This window comes from Phaseolus vulgaris, chromosome 8 (genome assembly GCF_000499845.2).
Source record: "Phaseolus vulgaris cultivar G19833 chromosome 8, P. vulgaris v2.0, whole genome shotgun sequence".
NCBI lineage: Eukaryota > Viridiplantae > Streptophyta > Magnoliopsida > Fabales > Fabaceae > Phaseolus > Phaseolus vulgaris.
In genome coordinates, this window is record NC_023752.2 from 47,338,650 (window position 1) to 47,355,560 (window position 16,911).

The window sequence follows — 16,911 nt, forward strand, 5'->3', positions numbered from 1 at the left end:
ATAAGTCTTCCAATCAATCTTCTATAGGCTTGAATATATGTGAAAGGAACACTTCCAGTAGAAGAGAATTTTTCATGATTATCAATAGGACTGAGTGCAGGTTTGCATGTTAAATGACCTGCATCTGTTAAAAATCCAATGCATATTTCCTTTGTTTTGTATTTCACCTATTTTCATAATTGTTAGAGTTCAACCTCTATCACATGGCTAGTTTGGAAAGGCATGTCTTCGTTTAGGGAACTTCCCTCATAAGGCCAAGGTCACCAACATTCCTAGGGGAAGACTAACCCTACTGAAAGGATTTCATGAAGATACACATAAAGTCCACACATCCTCAACCATGGACGACCATCACAAAAGATGATATCGCCATCAAAACTTTAGAGGATGACTGGACACAAGACGATTTTGATCAAGTTCAGCTAAACAACAAAGCAAGGTATAATCTAATATGTGTTTTATCTTAGGGTGAATATATAAAAGGTTTATAGGTTAAAAATTGTCAAGGAGGTTTAGGACTCCATGAAAATCAACTATGAAGGTAATATGGATGTCTAACAGAGGAAAGTTTCCACCCTCATGTGTTAGTACGAGTCTTTCATCATGAAAGATGGAAGATGGTGAAACGATGGATGACCTATTTCAAAGATCGAGATTCTTTTAAACAGGTTAGAAGCTTAAGAACAAAGTTTCTCTATAATATGTCAAAGGTTTGAGAACCTAAGACCATTATAATGTCTAAGAGGCATGCGATCTGAAAAAGCTCACATAGGATAAACTCCTAAAAATCTTGAGATTGCATGAGATGCATCTCCAAGATCTTGAGGATTAGATGCAAGGCCTACCCCAAATCAAACCGAACTTATATGTAAGGAAATTAGAGCTCTGAAAGCTCTAGAGTAAGAAAATGATACTTTTAAGGTTCAATTGGAAACCTTAATTAATGAGTAAATATCTCTTATGTCAAAGAAGTTTAAGAAGATGTTGAAATGGAGAGAACAAGGGAATAAAAGGTTTCCTAACAAAAGAAAAGAAAACTTCATTAAGAAAAGAAGGAAGAAGAAAGTTCAAAGATCATTTGCTATGAGTGTAGACGACTAGATCACACAAAAAAGGAGTGTCCCAAGCTTAACTAAAAGTCAAGATTCAAAAAGAAGAGTCTGATGACTACATGGAAAAGACTTAGACTCAGAGTCAGACACAAAACATGCAAATCTCTGTATGATGACAGGCATAGAGGATGAGATAATTTCTAACCTTAACTCTTTTGTTGTAACCTCATAAAACTCATCATACTTATCATTTGATGAAGATGACGAGAATAATCTTTCTTATGAAGATCTTCTTAATAGTTGCAACAAGATCACTAAGCAATATCTAAAACTAAAACAAAAATTCAAAGTTTTGGTTATAAAATGAAAAGTTCAAGCAAGATCACATAACAACTAAAAAAAATGTCATGCTTAGAATACACTCGTGCATATGATGCTATAAAAATAAAAAAATATATGGTGGGAAAAAATTACATGTTGTAAGCATGATTTTTGAAAAAATTGTTGGAAGCTCAAAATATCTAAACCTCCTCTGTCCAAATGATAAACATGCATTAGATAAGTTTGGTCTTTGCTATGACTTAAAAAAGTAAAAATACATATTAAGAAGAATCATAAGATTGTTTGTCATCATTGTGGTAAGTTTGGAAAATCTAGTGTCAAATGTAAACAAAAGAGAAAATCATCAAAATCTAATAAAAGAGAACCCCAAGAAGATGTGATTATCAAAGAGTCTTATAATTTGTTATATTAAAGTTCAGCAAACCCAATATTTGGTTGGTTTTGATCATGTGCTTAACAACATAGTGTAAAACATGATTTCATAAGCATCATGTCTCAACAAATGTAAAACTTTGTTTGGATGAACAAACGCAAGTGTGATAAGTGTCAAATTATAGAAAAAAATTCTTATTCAAAAGGCATGTAAAATATGTAGAATATGTGCAAAAATCAACAAGAAAACATGTTGTGAAATCACCCAATATTTGGTTGGTTTTAATTATGTGCTTAACAACATAGTGTAAAACATGATTTTATAAGCATCATGTCTCAACATATGTAAAACTTTGTTTGGATGAACAGACGCAAGTGTGATAAGTTTCAAATTATAGAAAAAATTCTTATTCAAAAGACATGTAAAATAGGTAGAGTATCTGCAAATATCAACAAATGTTGTGAAATCACCTCTATCCTTCTAAGAATATGAACCTATGAAGCTCCGACACGGCCGGTGAAGGCCGCTTCCGCACGTCGAATGCGTATTGGACACGGATACCTGATCGACAAGAGGTCGACACTGTGTCGAATGCAATGAACTAGGCCGGACACAACCCAGATTGTGGACATGCGGTGGATACTTTTAAATGCGCAGGATGCGGAGGAGAATGGAGAAGATGAATGAGTGAGGAAGAAGACTGTGAATGAAGTTCTGATGAAAGGAAGAAGAAGATGAAACGTTTTGAATTTTTTTTTAAAAAGGGAAATTGACATGACATGTGTTGTGCCTACTGCTTTTCCTTTATTTATTTCAAGAGTGACAAGACAATCACACCGTGCTTGCTTTGGGGCTTGCCATTAAATTACATTTTATAATTTAAATTAATTTTTAAACAGTAATATTTTATTAAATATTAATATTATAAGATTAAATTTTAACTTCAAAAAAAAAAAAAAAATTTAAATCACAATATTTTATATTTAATTATAATACTTTAAATAACTTTAAATAAATATAACTAGTTATTAATTACTACTTATTCATAAATATTTATATGATAATATAAATGTAATTAAATAATTATTTTTATGATTATATTTAATGATAAATATTTTTATGATTATATAAATATAAACATTTAAAAATAAATATCTGTATGATTATGTAAATATAATCAAGATAAATATTTTGATAATTATTATGATAAATATTTTTATAATTATGTAAATATAATTACAATTAATGAACAAATGTAAAATTCAATCATTATAATTTAAATATGTTTATCTTTTTGTTAGATTTTTTTATAAATATATATATATATATATATATATATATTAATTTTTTTATATTTTTTAATTTTTTCAAATTAAGAAGTATATTAATATATTTTAATTATATATATATATATATTTTGTCTCGTATTTTATATTTTTCAATTTAACCATATCTCCGTCGTTTCCGTATCCTATGTGTGGTTCGTAGATATGAACCTTTTAAACATTTTACTCTAAAATATACAAACTTTTATTAAAACACACATGTATCATTATAAAATTTTACATCCAACTTAAACTAACACTTCAAAGCCATCAATCATATATTTTATAATAAAATATTATTTCACAATAAAATACTCATGTATTTCAGGAGTTACTAATTTTAATTTAAATAAACAAGACATACATCTTACTCTCATACTTCTAATATTTATTTCCCACATATGCATAAGAATTAATATAAACCAACATTATAATGATTAGTTACTAATTTAACATCTTATATAATCACTTAAAGATGTCATAATCACGTTAATAATTGTTATCAGTATCACGTTTTTTTTTATCTACACTACAGCACACTGATATTATTTAACCACGAATTATTATTATTATGCTTAAAGTTCATTTCCTGTTTATCATAACTTTTTTATAATTAATGCATCAGTATTATGATTAAAAAAAATCAGAAATTACTACGTTTGGAGAGACTAATAATTGATTTAAAATAATTTATAATTGAATGTATATTGTTTTTTCGCAACAATAAGGTGTCGCTGATAAAAAAATATATGGTGTTACATATATAAATGAAAATTGTATTTTGGTAGGAATTTAAGTTTTGCCCATGCACTTCCCGCTTCTCTCGCTCCTCCTGCTGTCTGAATCATCCTTGCCTTTCAACCTTCGACTTTCTACTCAAACCTCCAACGCAACGCAGCGCAACGCAACACAAACCTAACCCCTCTTCTTGTCTTTTTTTTCTGTGCCAATTCAATTCTCATCGGATCGGTAACTTCCCCCTCCTTTCATTTTCTCTTTTCATTCGCCAATTTTCTCATTTTGTTTTTCTGCGTTGTCTATTATAATCTTTTTCCATAAAACCCTTTGTTTGGTTTGGCTAAAACCAAACATGTGTTCCGAGTTCTAATTTGTAACGAACCTTATCAAATTAATCAGGCTGTTATTTTTGCAGAGTTTGCAAATTACATTTGGAATGAGTTGAAATTCCTTGCCCCTTGTAGTTTTCACAGGCGAAATGCACCAGGGACTTAATTAGGAAAGGTAAACTAAATTTGGAAGGCCTTGGGTTGCTGTGGTAATAAATTGGAATTTTTGTTACTCCTGCAGCGATTTTGTTTCATGGTTAACTTACTGATGCTACTTCCTCTTAATTTCATGTAACTTTCAGGTTTGATTTTGATTAATGTTTGAGTGTTACACACTCGTCGTTTGTTTTATTAGGAGACAAGTCAGAAGCAGTGTTGTTAATCTATGTGGTGTTGAGTTTGTTGCGGCACCTAGATTATGTAGCATGTGGAAAATGTGATTCTTGGTTGCATCACCATGGAAAGGAAAGAGTTAGAGGAGACAGATGAGCCAAGTCCTCGGGCCGTTGGAAAGATAGAAGGGGATTCGAGTGAAGAAGATAGGGAAAAACACTCAGTGGGGCCAGAAACTCAAAATGTAGACTATGATACCTCTGAGTTCGGGAATGATCAAGGAGATGTACCGTACAATATATGTTCTCAAGATGTTGAAAAGCTGGAAGGAGATGGTTTTACCGTTCAGAGTGAAGAATGTGAGAAGGGATCAAAGGAGGGGAAAATTCAGAATATGGGTCATGATTCCCCCGAGTTTGATGATGAGCAGGATAGTATGCCAGACAGGGTGGATGAGGTGATAGATGTAGAGTTGAATACTCATGAGGATAGAAAAGACAATGTAGCAGGAGAATCTCAGTTGGCTCAGAGATTGGGGGATAACTGCGATTTACTGTGTGGATCTCCAGAGAAAAACTTGGAGACCTGTACCGTTCCAGATGACTTGTTTCAAAAGGAGCATGATAGTGATTCCATGGAATCTGAAATTGAACTTAGCATTATTGCACAAGAGTGTTCTGGTGTTAAGGGAGACAGTGGAGATTTTGAGCGTAAAAGTCAAGAAGTAAGTCTAGATAATAATTTTGTGCAGCAGGGTTTGTTCATAGAGAAGGATGACAGCAGAAGCATGGAATCGGCGCAAACGAATCAAAAAACAGAGAACTCTTCACAGGGCAATAATTTGGAGCCTGAAGTTGGTGGAGCTGAGGTTCCTGGAACTGAAGCTGGCTGCAGCACATCTATGGTTACTTTCAACACCAATCCGGAGGTTCCAGGTGTGGTTCAGAAGACAATATCTCTTAGACACTTCGTTATGGAGAAAGGTATAATAGCAGTCTCCATGGTGCTTCGCCACCTTTCTGGAAAAAGAGACGAATGTACTGTGGGTAAATCTGATGACATGGGTAAGGACCGTTCAGATTTATCAAGAGACAGTGATACGAAAAATGTTATTGAGAAGACAGTTGAGAAAACAACTTGGAACCCCTTAAATTATATTAATAAAACGTCATCTGATGTTGATGATGAAAATAGAACTGTCCCAAGGGAGGAACCCATAAATGAAGGTCCACCACTACCCATAGTCATGAAAGGAAGGATTATAGTGTACACGAGACTAGGGTGCCAAGAATGTAGAGAGGTTAGGAAATTTTTGTATATGAAAAGGCTTAGATATGTTGAAATCAACATTGATGTCTATCCCAGTAGAAAGATGGAGCTGGAGAAAAATTCAGGATCTACTTCTATTCCCAAGGTTTTTTTCAATGGAATACTTATTGGAGGCTTGAGTACACTAAAGTCCTTAAATGAGTCTGGCAAACTTAATGAGAAGATTGACTACCTTATTAATGAAATACCATCATTTGAATGCCCAGTTCCGCCACTTTCTGGAGAGGATGATGTGTCCAGTAGAGGGGCGCTAGATGAAATGGCTCTAATTGTCCGCAAAATGAAAGAATGCATTGTTGTGAAGGACCGATTTTACAAAATGCGGAGGTTTACTAACTGCTTCATTGCTTCTGAAGCCGTGGACTTCTTATCAGAAGATCAATATTTGGAAAGGAAGGAGGTAAGCTTGATCTCAAGTTTGATCGCATTCTAGTGTGTTTTAACAATATTGTATATTCTCCCAAGTGTAATTGTTTGATGCATCTACAAAATTTGGTTGCCCCAAACAAAAATAGTGATGCAATTAGTGCTCTAGAAAGTTTGTCCTTTTTGTGTGGTGTCTCTTGAAGCTTTATTATTAAGTTGAATGAAATCAATGTTTGAGAAATGAAAACCTAATTGCTTTTGATTTCTTTTTAATCACAGAAAATGCGAAGACTATTGTTTAGCTTAATTTGTACGTGTAACTTGTATCTGGTAGCTTTTGTTTGAAGATATTATTTAGATTAAATTAAAGAATTGGTGTTTACACTTTATTCCTATATGAAAAAACTGTACATTTTAATTTCAATATGAAAAATGATTCCTGCTGTTTGCTAAAGTTGTAACGGTATTAGATTGGGTCTATTTATTTGACATCATTTGTCATTTAGTCCCTATGTGGGGTTATAGACTTCATTTTGGTCTTTACATGAAAAAAGTTCTGCATTTTCGTTGCCGCGCTTGTCATATCATTTTCCGTTTCGTTCCTTGTATGATTTTTTTTTCTAAGAAGTGGTAGAACTAATTTGTAAATAATCTTTCGTATAACAATCTAACTGAAGAGTTATTTTCGTGAAGAGTCTAAAATGAAGTGGCTTTTTGTTTGGGCTTTTTTCTTTTTCATTCAGTTATAATTATATAAATAAGGAAAAAAATCTTATATAGTGAAGAATATATAGATTATATATGTGTTAGTAAGAGTGTTTTTTATTTATTTTTGTAGCAAACTTTTATTATTATAGAGTATAAATCTTCTCAATTTAAGACACAGTTTGGGTTCAATCTCTCTCTTTCCTGTAGTGTCTAATATGGTATCTAGAGTCTTTCTCAAAATTGTGTTGGCACAGTAGACCAACTGTCTCTGGAAGATTTTTTTTGGCGAACCTTTCTCCCAGGTTCATGTTCACTGCTTTGGCAAAGTCTCTGGTGACCACCATTATCTATGGCACACACAGGGATGGGATCGTGCTGCACCCATCTATCCAATCGAACAAACACCGACGCAAACCACCATCCATGCGCCCAGACAGGCGTCTTCTTCTGCTTTCCTTAGGCTATTTTATTATTATTATTTTTATCTTTTCAAATTTCAAGAAAAAAAATGTATTTCAACACCACATCAACCTCCACTACATTCCCCCATGCTCTCTAACCATTAGCAATGAGAAGATGAACGGGTCTAACTATTCCACTTGGGTTTCCAAACCAAGTTATGGTTAATTAGGTTGTGCTACAAATCTCATCTCAACACAACAGTTGAGTTTGTTCCTATAAAATGTGAATAATGGATAAAGATTGATGCTTAACTATTTAGTGTTATTAACTCCAATATTCAATCTCACTCAAACCTACTTTCCATCCGCATCAATCAGTTTGAAGTGAGGCTCATACCCTTTATACCAATGGCACAAAGTTTCTATATTGTGTGTGCCAAGATCATTTAACACTTCTTGCTCCAAGAAAAATTTGAGGGCCCTATCTATGTTTATTTTGGGCGGCTTCATGTTGTCTTACATGATTTTAATGAGTTATTTTCACCATCTACAAATGTGAATAAGGACTTGAGAACCAAAAGACCTTTCTTATGACTTTGAGTGTGTATGGCTTACCACTAGAGTATGCTGCTACCCGTGATCAGATTTTGGAATCATTAGTAAACCCTACTATGACTTCCTCGTCTTCTGCGCTCCTTCATATTCTTTAGAAAATAAACAGAGACATAGTCACATGTTTCTTCCACACTACCAGTTGATTTATCTCGAGCAACATATGAAGACTTTATCAAATGGTGTGCGACACGTCAATCCACTCCTAATGCGGCTTCGATGACACACACTGATAATTCATCTACTTGTCTCTCTCAATCTCCTTCCCTTGGTCCTTGAGTCATTAACTCTTGTGCAACTGATCATTTATCTAGTGATCATTCTTTTTCTTCTGTTTTACAATTGCTGTCAATTTGCTTTTTATAACTGTTGTGAATGGTTCACAAACACAAACTTGCGACATTCGTACTACCAAAGCCCTCTTATCCCTTACCATTGACTCCGTTCTTTATGTTCTTAACTTCTATTTCTATTTACTGTGTGCCACTTGATTGACACAGTCCCATGATATTATCCTCACTTTCACTAAAAATAATGCTACCTTGCTGAATCAAATAGTGTTGGAGAATTGACATTGAATGTGAGTCACATGACCTTTGCTATCTCTCTCCATCGCCATAGGTATGTGCATCAGTGGTCTCTCCAAAGATGATTCATGCACAATTAGTATATCCTGAGTTTGACCAAATAGCCAAAAATGGTACCAAGTTTAAAATATTTGCTTACTTTGAACTGAGTCGTACTGGTTAGAAAACATATTTCTTAGTCTTTTTCAAACAATCTTACCAAGTTAGCTTTCTCTCTTTTTTCTTTAATTCACTTTGATATTTGGGATCCTTCTTGTACTACTACCCTATCCGATTGTAAATATTTTGTTGTTATTATTGATGACTGTTCTACATGAACTTGGATTTTATTGATGAATAATTGATCACAAGTGTTTTCTATATTTTAATCTTTTTTTAATGAAATAAAAACACACTTTAATATTTTTTTTATCAGCAAAAAACACACTTTAATATATCCATACGTGTTTTTCGAAGTGACAATGCCTGCAAATATTTGTCTCACCAATTCCAACATTTTGTGGAATCCTTCATCAAACTTCATGTCCTTATACTCTTCAATAAAATATAGCAGCCGAATTAAAAAACAAACATCATATTGAGACTACTTAAACACTTGTTCATAGTCATCTTCCTATTATTTTTGGTGGGATATTTTCCTTAAATGTTATCTCATTAAGATGTCATCATTTGTTCTTAATGTTCGGGTACCCCACTCTATCCTTTTTACTCTTTCTCCTCTATATAGTCTTCCTCCATGTATTTCTGATACCACATGTTTTGTAGATAACCTCACACGTGGTTGAACTTTCTCCTCTATCATCCAAGTGTCTTCATGGGATATCATTGATCTTTAAAAGGTATCAATGTTTCTCTTCTAATCTTCATAGGTACTGTGTCTGCTGTTATTCCTTCTAATGACGACATATGTAGCCATTTTTCCACCACAATCAATCTTCCTTCATTACCACTAGATGACTATGCCATAAAATGTTTCTCTAACACCTCTTCATAATACCTCTTCAGGTATATCAATGTTATTCACAACTTATTAAAATTTCGATTCGGGACCCATCTTTGACACATAATGATATAATGGAGGTCATGTTTGATCCTTCATTGACACTATCTGCCGTAGTAATGAATTTGGTTTCCTGTGAAAATGACTGGCCTATTGTTATTTGGAAAGGTACACGTTCTATCTGTAACCCTTCTCCTCACTATACAAACCTCAGTTAGCACCAACTTTCCACCATACATTACACTTGTTTGCCTTCGTTATCTTTTGTTCCCATTTCTAAGTCTTTAGGCGAAGGTTTATCTCCCTAAGAGTAGTGACAAGCAATAATTGGTGAGATGTGTGCCCTTAAACGTTTTGATACTTTGGGAGTTGGTTCGTTTTCCAACTGACAAATCAATTGTTGTTTTTCAGTGGCTATAAACTCTTAAAACAAGACCCGATGGGAAGATTGTTCTCTATAAATCCTGTTTGGTGGGCAAAAATATACAAAAAAAATGTATGACCCTTGCCAAAACGACATCTATTCGACTCTCCTTTTCCATTGTAGCTATTCACCACTGGACTCTGTTTCAAAAATGCATTTTTGCAAAATGATCTTGGTAAAGTCTAAATGAAACAACCTCCTAGTTTTATTGCTTAGGAGGAGTTGCCAGATATGGTATGTCGCTGCTAAGTAGGGCCCCTATATGGCCTCAACTAATCACCCTATGCATGGTTTGGGCATTTTTGGATTGTCATCCAACAATTTAAGATGATACAAAATTTTGTTGGTTATTCTCTATTTTATTGTTGTTCTTCTTAAGGATGAAGCTATCTCATTGTATATATGGACGACATTGTAGGCAATGATAAGGAGGATATTGTACAACTAAAACAATATATTGTTCTTGTTGGAGGTTGTTTAGTATCATGAAAAAGTAAGAAACAAAATGTTGTGACAAGATCTACAAAATCAAAATACAAGACAATGACATTAGTCACTTGTGAGCTCATAGGGCTAAAACAACTCCTCAAAGTACTTAAATATGAATTAAGTTTCCAAATGCACCTAATATGCGACAACCAGGCAGCAGTACACATTACCTTTAATCCTGTCTTTCATGGGAGGACAAAATATATTAAGATGGATTGTCATTCAATAGAGAAAAACTTGAGTTTGGGGACATTACAACGGGCTATGTATGCTCTAGTGAATAGTTGCCTCACATATTTACTAAGTGTTTAAGAGAACAAAAATTGATTATATTTGTAGCAAGTTAGACATATACAATTTCTATACTCCCACTTCAGGGGGAGTGTTATAATTATATAAATAAGGAGTAAATGTAATATAATCAAGAATATCTAGATTATATTAGAAGATATTAATCTCCTCTATTTATTGTATTGATTATTTTTTCTCAATATTAACAAAGTATCTGAGTTGTCTTATAAACGCACGGTTTCAACTAAATGTTTCTATCTTTCCTATTGGTTAACACATTCACCTCCCATTATGGCTTGTTAATAGTTAATATTACAAACAAAAGACAAATGGAACACTTCCTCGTCTCTGGGTTATCTTTCTACCTGAAGGTTTAAGATGTATAATTTGATGATTTTAATTCATTAGTGTTTCATGTTCTTTTCTTTCTTCGAAGGAACTACCTTATCGCACATGTTTGTTCTAGTTTCTTATAGCTTGTTCCTTCTAGATGCTTTGTCCTTCAGGTTGCAGCAATGATTTTTAATAAATGATTCTGCTTCAGTGATTTTTGTGTTTTTTTAGCTTATCCTTACTTTGAATTTACTGGTGATTCACATGTATTCAAAATAGAAGAAAATAAACCTTAAAATGAATTTACTTTCTTGAAGTTAGCTCATTTCTTTTGGAGTCATACTTTTGTGTTTTTCCTTCATTCCATGTTGTGATAGGAAAGGGGATAATTTTTAAGGTAAAAGGCCAAGGTAATTTGTACTTTGAGTCTTAGCTGTGGTGCTGCTGATTTGTTGTGAAAATTAATTGATGCAGTTAATCTGCGTATGCATTTATAAAGCATGTTTGTCTACATTAATATTTACTTAGAATTGAGCTACCTATTGAGTGTATTGAGACTTCTAAAATAAAATAATATTGGGTCAGTTTGTTTAAATTTAAAATAAGTGTTTCTAAAATAAGTAAATAAAAACAATAATTTATTTAAAAGTTGATCGGATTTGCTTCTTAAAATGCATAAAAAATAGCTTTATATATATATTTCTAAAGAAAACAATTTTTTAAAATAAGCACAAACTGACCATTGGAATTGACCTAATGTCTTCATAGAAGTTGCTGTTTGATTGACGTGTGTCTATAATATGGAAAGTTAGATATGCATGCAAATGCATTATGATTTTTAGGTGAATACAATTAACGAATTCACTTTTTAATATTTGTGACATGTATCCTGTACAAAAGCTTTTTCTGGAGCACCTGTTTGTTTCTGAATTTTAGTATTCCTTTATTAACGATCACATGGTCGAACATATCCGCTGTTTATCCAACTCATTTAATACCATTTCAGAATTTCTATCTTCAGAATGTGTTTTCTATCTTCCTTATTCTTGTCTGATGGTATAGGCTGTTGAGTTTGCACGAAAACTTGCCAGCAAACTCTTCTTTCAGCATGTTTTTGAGTGAGTCCAAGTACTACTCCATTTGGTGTTTCTACTTTCCGTTTTATTTTAAACGAAAGAAATGAAAATTCTTACATGTTCAATTGTTTTGTTTTGCTTAGTGAGAATCTATTTGAGGATGGTAATCACCTGTATCGATTTTTGGATGACGATCCAACTGTGGCATCTTTTTGTTACAACATTCCGAGGGGGATAATTACTGTGAAACCTAAGCCTATGACAGAAGTTGCATCGAGGCTCAGGCTTTTGTCCTATGCAATGTTTGAAGCCTATGCCTCTGAAGATGGACGTCATGTTGACTACAGAAGTATGCACGGAAGTGAGGAGTTTGCAAGGTTTTTCTAATGTCTTTTGGCTTACTTACTTAGAAGAGCCATTTAACGATGTTATTCCTAAAATTTGACTCTGTTATTTATACAACTGTTTTCTTGTTTAGATATCTAAGAATAATAGAAGAGCTCCAAAGAGGGGAAGTATGGCATTTATCTAGAGAAGAGAAGCTTGCTTTTTTTATTAATCTATATAATATGATGACCATCCATGCAATCTTAGTATGGGGTCACCCTTCTGGAACTGTAGAAAGAAGGAAATTATTTGGAGACTTCAAATATGTTATTGGTGGATTCACCTACTCACTTTCAGCCATTCAAAGTGGCATTTTGAGGGCGAACCAACGACAACCATATACCTTTACGAAGCCATTCAGTGCAAAAGATAAACGTTTAAGGGTAAGATATCCTTGTTTTATTCTATATTCGTTCAACCTTTAAGTGATGGTGTTCATTTATGATTTAGCTTTGCTTCCATTCCCGTGGCGTTATATTTGCTTTATACTGACATTTATACCTTTACATGAAAGACTCTTCAAAGTTTATTCTCTTTATTCTTTAGATCTGAACTTTTTCTTTTTCTCTGTACAGCTCCTATACTTATTTGGAATCTAGGAACTCTATTTTATTGTGCCTTCAAGAATGTTTTTTCATTGTAATAAGTGGTTACATGACTAACATGTTTTTGAATGAGACATAGGCTTAAGACTTGCACCTTGAAATATTGCGCTAGGTTCAATAATATGCTCATATCTCTAGTATCAATAGGAATTTCTGTTGAAGTTAGAGGGTGAGAGAGAAAGGATGGAATTGCTCAAGTGAAATCGACTGATTTTAAGGTACATAGGTTATGTTGAACACCCATATTTTTTACCTAACTTAACCCTACAAAACCAGTTTTTTTAGATAATATATCATAATTTGATCATATCTCTAGTTGATATAAGATCTTTAACACACCCTAATACTGAGGGTTGGATATCTCGTACATGAAAATATACATTTATGAGTGGTCTTAATAGTAGTCTAATAGTAGAAGCACGATATGCCAAAGAATTTCACTAGAATAAACTTTGATACAATCTTAAACTATATGAAACAAAGAGACAGAGAACTGAAACCGTATGTTTCTAAGACAATACAAGTGTTTTATTTATACGGAGAAAAAAAACTCAATACAATAAACAGAGAAGATCTGATATCCTCTGATAGTAAATATATGATATGGGAAGAAGTAAAAACATTTGTAATATAGATATTCTTGATTCTAAAAGATTATAAAAAATATCTTTTATTATAAATGATTTGAACATATAAGTCATATGTTCTTAGCATGCTGTAAATATGATTGATCTTTGATCCTCTTAAAGACTCGGTTAATATGTTTGTTAATTGTTCTCTGAAGTTGACAAATCTAGTGGCTAAATATTTTTGGTTCTCTCACGAAAGATAGGATTAGAGGCAATGCAATGTTGTTTGGTTGTCATATGTAAGGCGCATTAGAGAAATTTACTCAAATTTAAACCCTTAGGAGTTTCTTTAGCCATATGAGTCACAAATGATTAATGTCATTGTCCTATATTATGCTTCTATACTTGGTCTTGCCACAACATTGTGTTTCTTATTTTTCCACGATAATAAATGACCTCTAATAAGAACTCTACCCTAAAGTTAGAAGTTAGACGTCTATTGTTTGGTGACCCTGCCCAACTAGTTAGAATATCCAACAATTTGAGTATTTCCCTTAACTTAATAAGGCCTTTGCCAGAATTATTCTTAATATACTTTAGGATCCGTACGACTGCTTCCCAATGGTCTTGACAAGGAGAGTTTTGGAATTGACTTATTATGATTATTACAAAGACAATGTTTGGACAATTTATAATGAGGTAATTTAGCTTATCAACTAGTTGTCTATATCCTAGATTTTTTTTCTTCTTTCTTCATTGATTGTCTCGATGTAGTCAAAAATAGAAAATTTTGCAAAGTTTGGGCATATAAAAAAAATTTATTGTAATTTTTTTGAATAATAATAAAAATTGAAGGTTCTTAACATTTCAGATTGTTAGTTTTGGATTAGAAACTCAAGATTTATTAAAATCGGAATGTGAGAAAAGGGTTTCTAATAATTCATAAAAGAGAACTCCAGCTTCCATCATCTCTTCCAAAATTATGTTCCAATATCTTTTTTTCATTTATATTTATCCCCACACTTTTCATTCATTTCCAAATAGAAATTAGATCAATTTTTTGAAATGAAACAAAGAGACCCAGTATATTTAAATAGAAATAAATAAGTGTTCTGAAGGAACCTTCTCTTCTACTGAAAATAGGTCGTTGATAAAAAAAATATCGGGCCATTTTTTCTATTTATTCCTTGTTGCTTGATAGTCCGGGAGGCTTAACTAAACAACAAAAAAGAAACTCTTTGTAAATAATCTATTATTTTGCGCTAATCTGTAAGAGTCTCAATTAGCCTTGCTTGTTTAGTTTTTTCTTTTCTATTAAAAATAGGGTGAGCTTAAGAAGCTTCTAGCAACTTCTATTCAACATCTTTTAGTCATCATATTATAATTTTAGATTTAAGAGATTCCTAACCTAACCTAGAACCCCTCTGTTTTTATATCATTTTCTTCGACCTATCTTAATTCTCTTTTTAAATTATGCTGCTTTAAATGCTTATTACCATCTACTACAACACTTTTTTTACTTTCTGTTAATTGGGTGTAAGCATGAAAGCTTTTCCTAGATCATTTATTTGTAGGTTTTTAGTATGCAATACCTTATGTTTTGGTGTTTGGTTTACATGCTTTCACCATGAAGTCGCCACTAGCATAGCTACTGTTTTGATGCTAACTTTCCTTTTTTGTTAGGTGACCCTCCCTTTCCCGGAGTCCCTTGTTCATTTTGCTTTGGTATGTGGTACTCGATCTGGACCCTCACTTCGGTGCTATTCTCCCGGGGACATTGACAAAGAATTAGCGGATGCAGCCCGTAGTTTCTTAAGAAATGGAGGCCTTTCAATAGATTTTACTGCAAAGATTGCATATGCCAGTAAGATCCTTAAGTGGTAGGTTCTTTAAGAGACTCGGAATATGATTGATGTGCTTTAGGTTAATTTAGACTAAGAAATCATTAAATATTTCATGTTACCAAGCGCATTCTCACAGGTAACTTCTCAAATTCTATATTTGGCTGCGTTCAAAGTATTTAAGATTTTACATTTTGGACTGGCAAGCATTATCCCTTGAACTATATACATTTATATACTTACGTAAAACTTTGAATATATCTACACTCATTCCCTATTGTGATTATGACATGAAATGGTTGATAATTAGTAAGTAGAAGTGCAATTGATCTTACTTTGATTATTCTAATATTTCTTCTTATTGACACTCAGGTTTAGTGTAGATTTTGGTAAGAATGAGGTAGAGGTCCTGAAGCATGTGTCGAGCTACTTAGATCCTGCCGAATCAGAATTATTGTTGGACCTACTTGCCACTTCTGAGTTGAAGGTGATATACCAGCCTTATGATTGGGGTTTGAACTGCTAGTGTGTTCTATCAAATTTTTGTCAATATTACTCCTGTATTCATACTAACTGATCCCTTTTATACAAAGTAGCATTAACGTAATCTATACCATATGTTAACTATGTTTCTACTTCACACCTCTTTGTTAAAAGGTACACGTTGTAGGCTAATAGGTCCGTAGACATAATGGATTCTTATTTTTTCGTGCTCTCTCTTCCTGTCTATAGTAACTTCTAGGTGCTATTTATTGAGGAAGGCAACTTATACTGACCCATCAGATGTACACCACGATCCGCATTATGCATTTAAAGTTTTGCACTATGTATATAGGGTTCTATATTTCTGAACTTTTGGGTTATAATTCTTGCTATGTTCAAATAGACCTACTATTGTATGCACTTAAGGTATGCATGATAAACAATGTGGAAATTATGCTGCTGCAACAATTGTTGTGGAAATTGTGCAGCAATATTACCAATGTGTCCTGTTTTTATTGACATTGGTTAGGAGAGTTTATGATCTCCTGTACTCTTCTTCTATATAGACTATGTGCATGTTTATTTTGACATAAATATTGTTGTCTAAATAAAAAGGTCGAGTCCCTGGTGGTGAACCTTAGTTTGCTTTGACACAAAAAGACTGTGCATGTTTGTTTTTCAAGTCTAGTTCTACTCAATGTGAATCCAACTCTTTAATACGCTAATTGGAAAATGGAAAATATCCGTACAACGGAGTTTCAAGTAGTTTCCAAATATACCTTCATTCAGATCTTGCATGTTTTTGAAGTTAGAAGTTATGATACAAAGGAAATGTTGGATCGTCACATGTTTACAGGTCATATTGGTCTTAAGAGCAACCAACTATGTAAATTTGGCAAAGTTCTATAAAGTTGCAAT

General features: G+C 33.0%; 1 protein-coding gene across 3 annotated transcripts; it reads left to right on the plus strand.

Annotated features, from left to right (window-relative positions):
- Positions 1-3,873: 3,873 nt before the first annotated feature.
- On the plus strand, positions 3,874-16,152 carry LOC137826718 (uncharacterized). Of its 3 annotated transcripts, none has more exons than XM_068632806.1 (8): positions 3,874-4,061; positions 4,246-4,334; positions 4,462-6,221; positions 12,095-12,150; positions 12,252-12,485; positions 12,587-12,878; positions 15,353-15,549; positions 15,883-16,152. In XM_068632806.1, exons 3-8 carry the CDS (start codon positions 4,617-4,619, stop codon positions 16,034-16,036), a joined length of 2,538 nt encoding a protein of 845 aa, XP_068488907.1. In that variant the 5' UTR covers positions 3,874-4,061; positions 4,246-4,334; positions 4,462-4,616; the 3' UTR covers positions 16,037-16,152. The 3 variants fall into 3 exon arrangements, with proteins under 3 accessions (XP_068488907.1, XP_068488909.1, XP_068488908.1); XM_068632808.1 differs by having other exon boundaries at positions 15,353-15,533; positions 15,883-16,121; XM_068632807.1 differs by lacking the exon at positions 3,874-4,061 and having other exon boundaries at positions 4,078-4,334.
- The last annotated feature ends 759 nt before the right edge of the window (positions 16,153-16,911 follow it).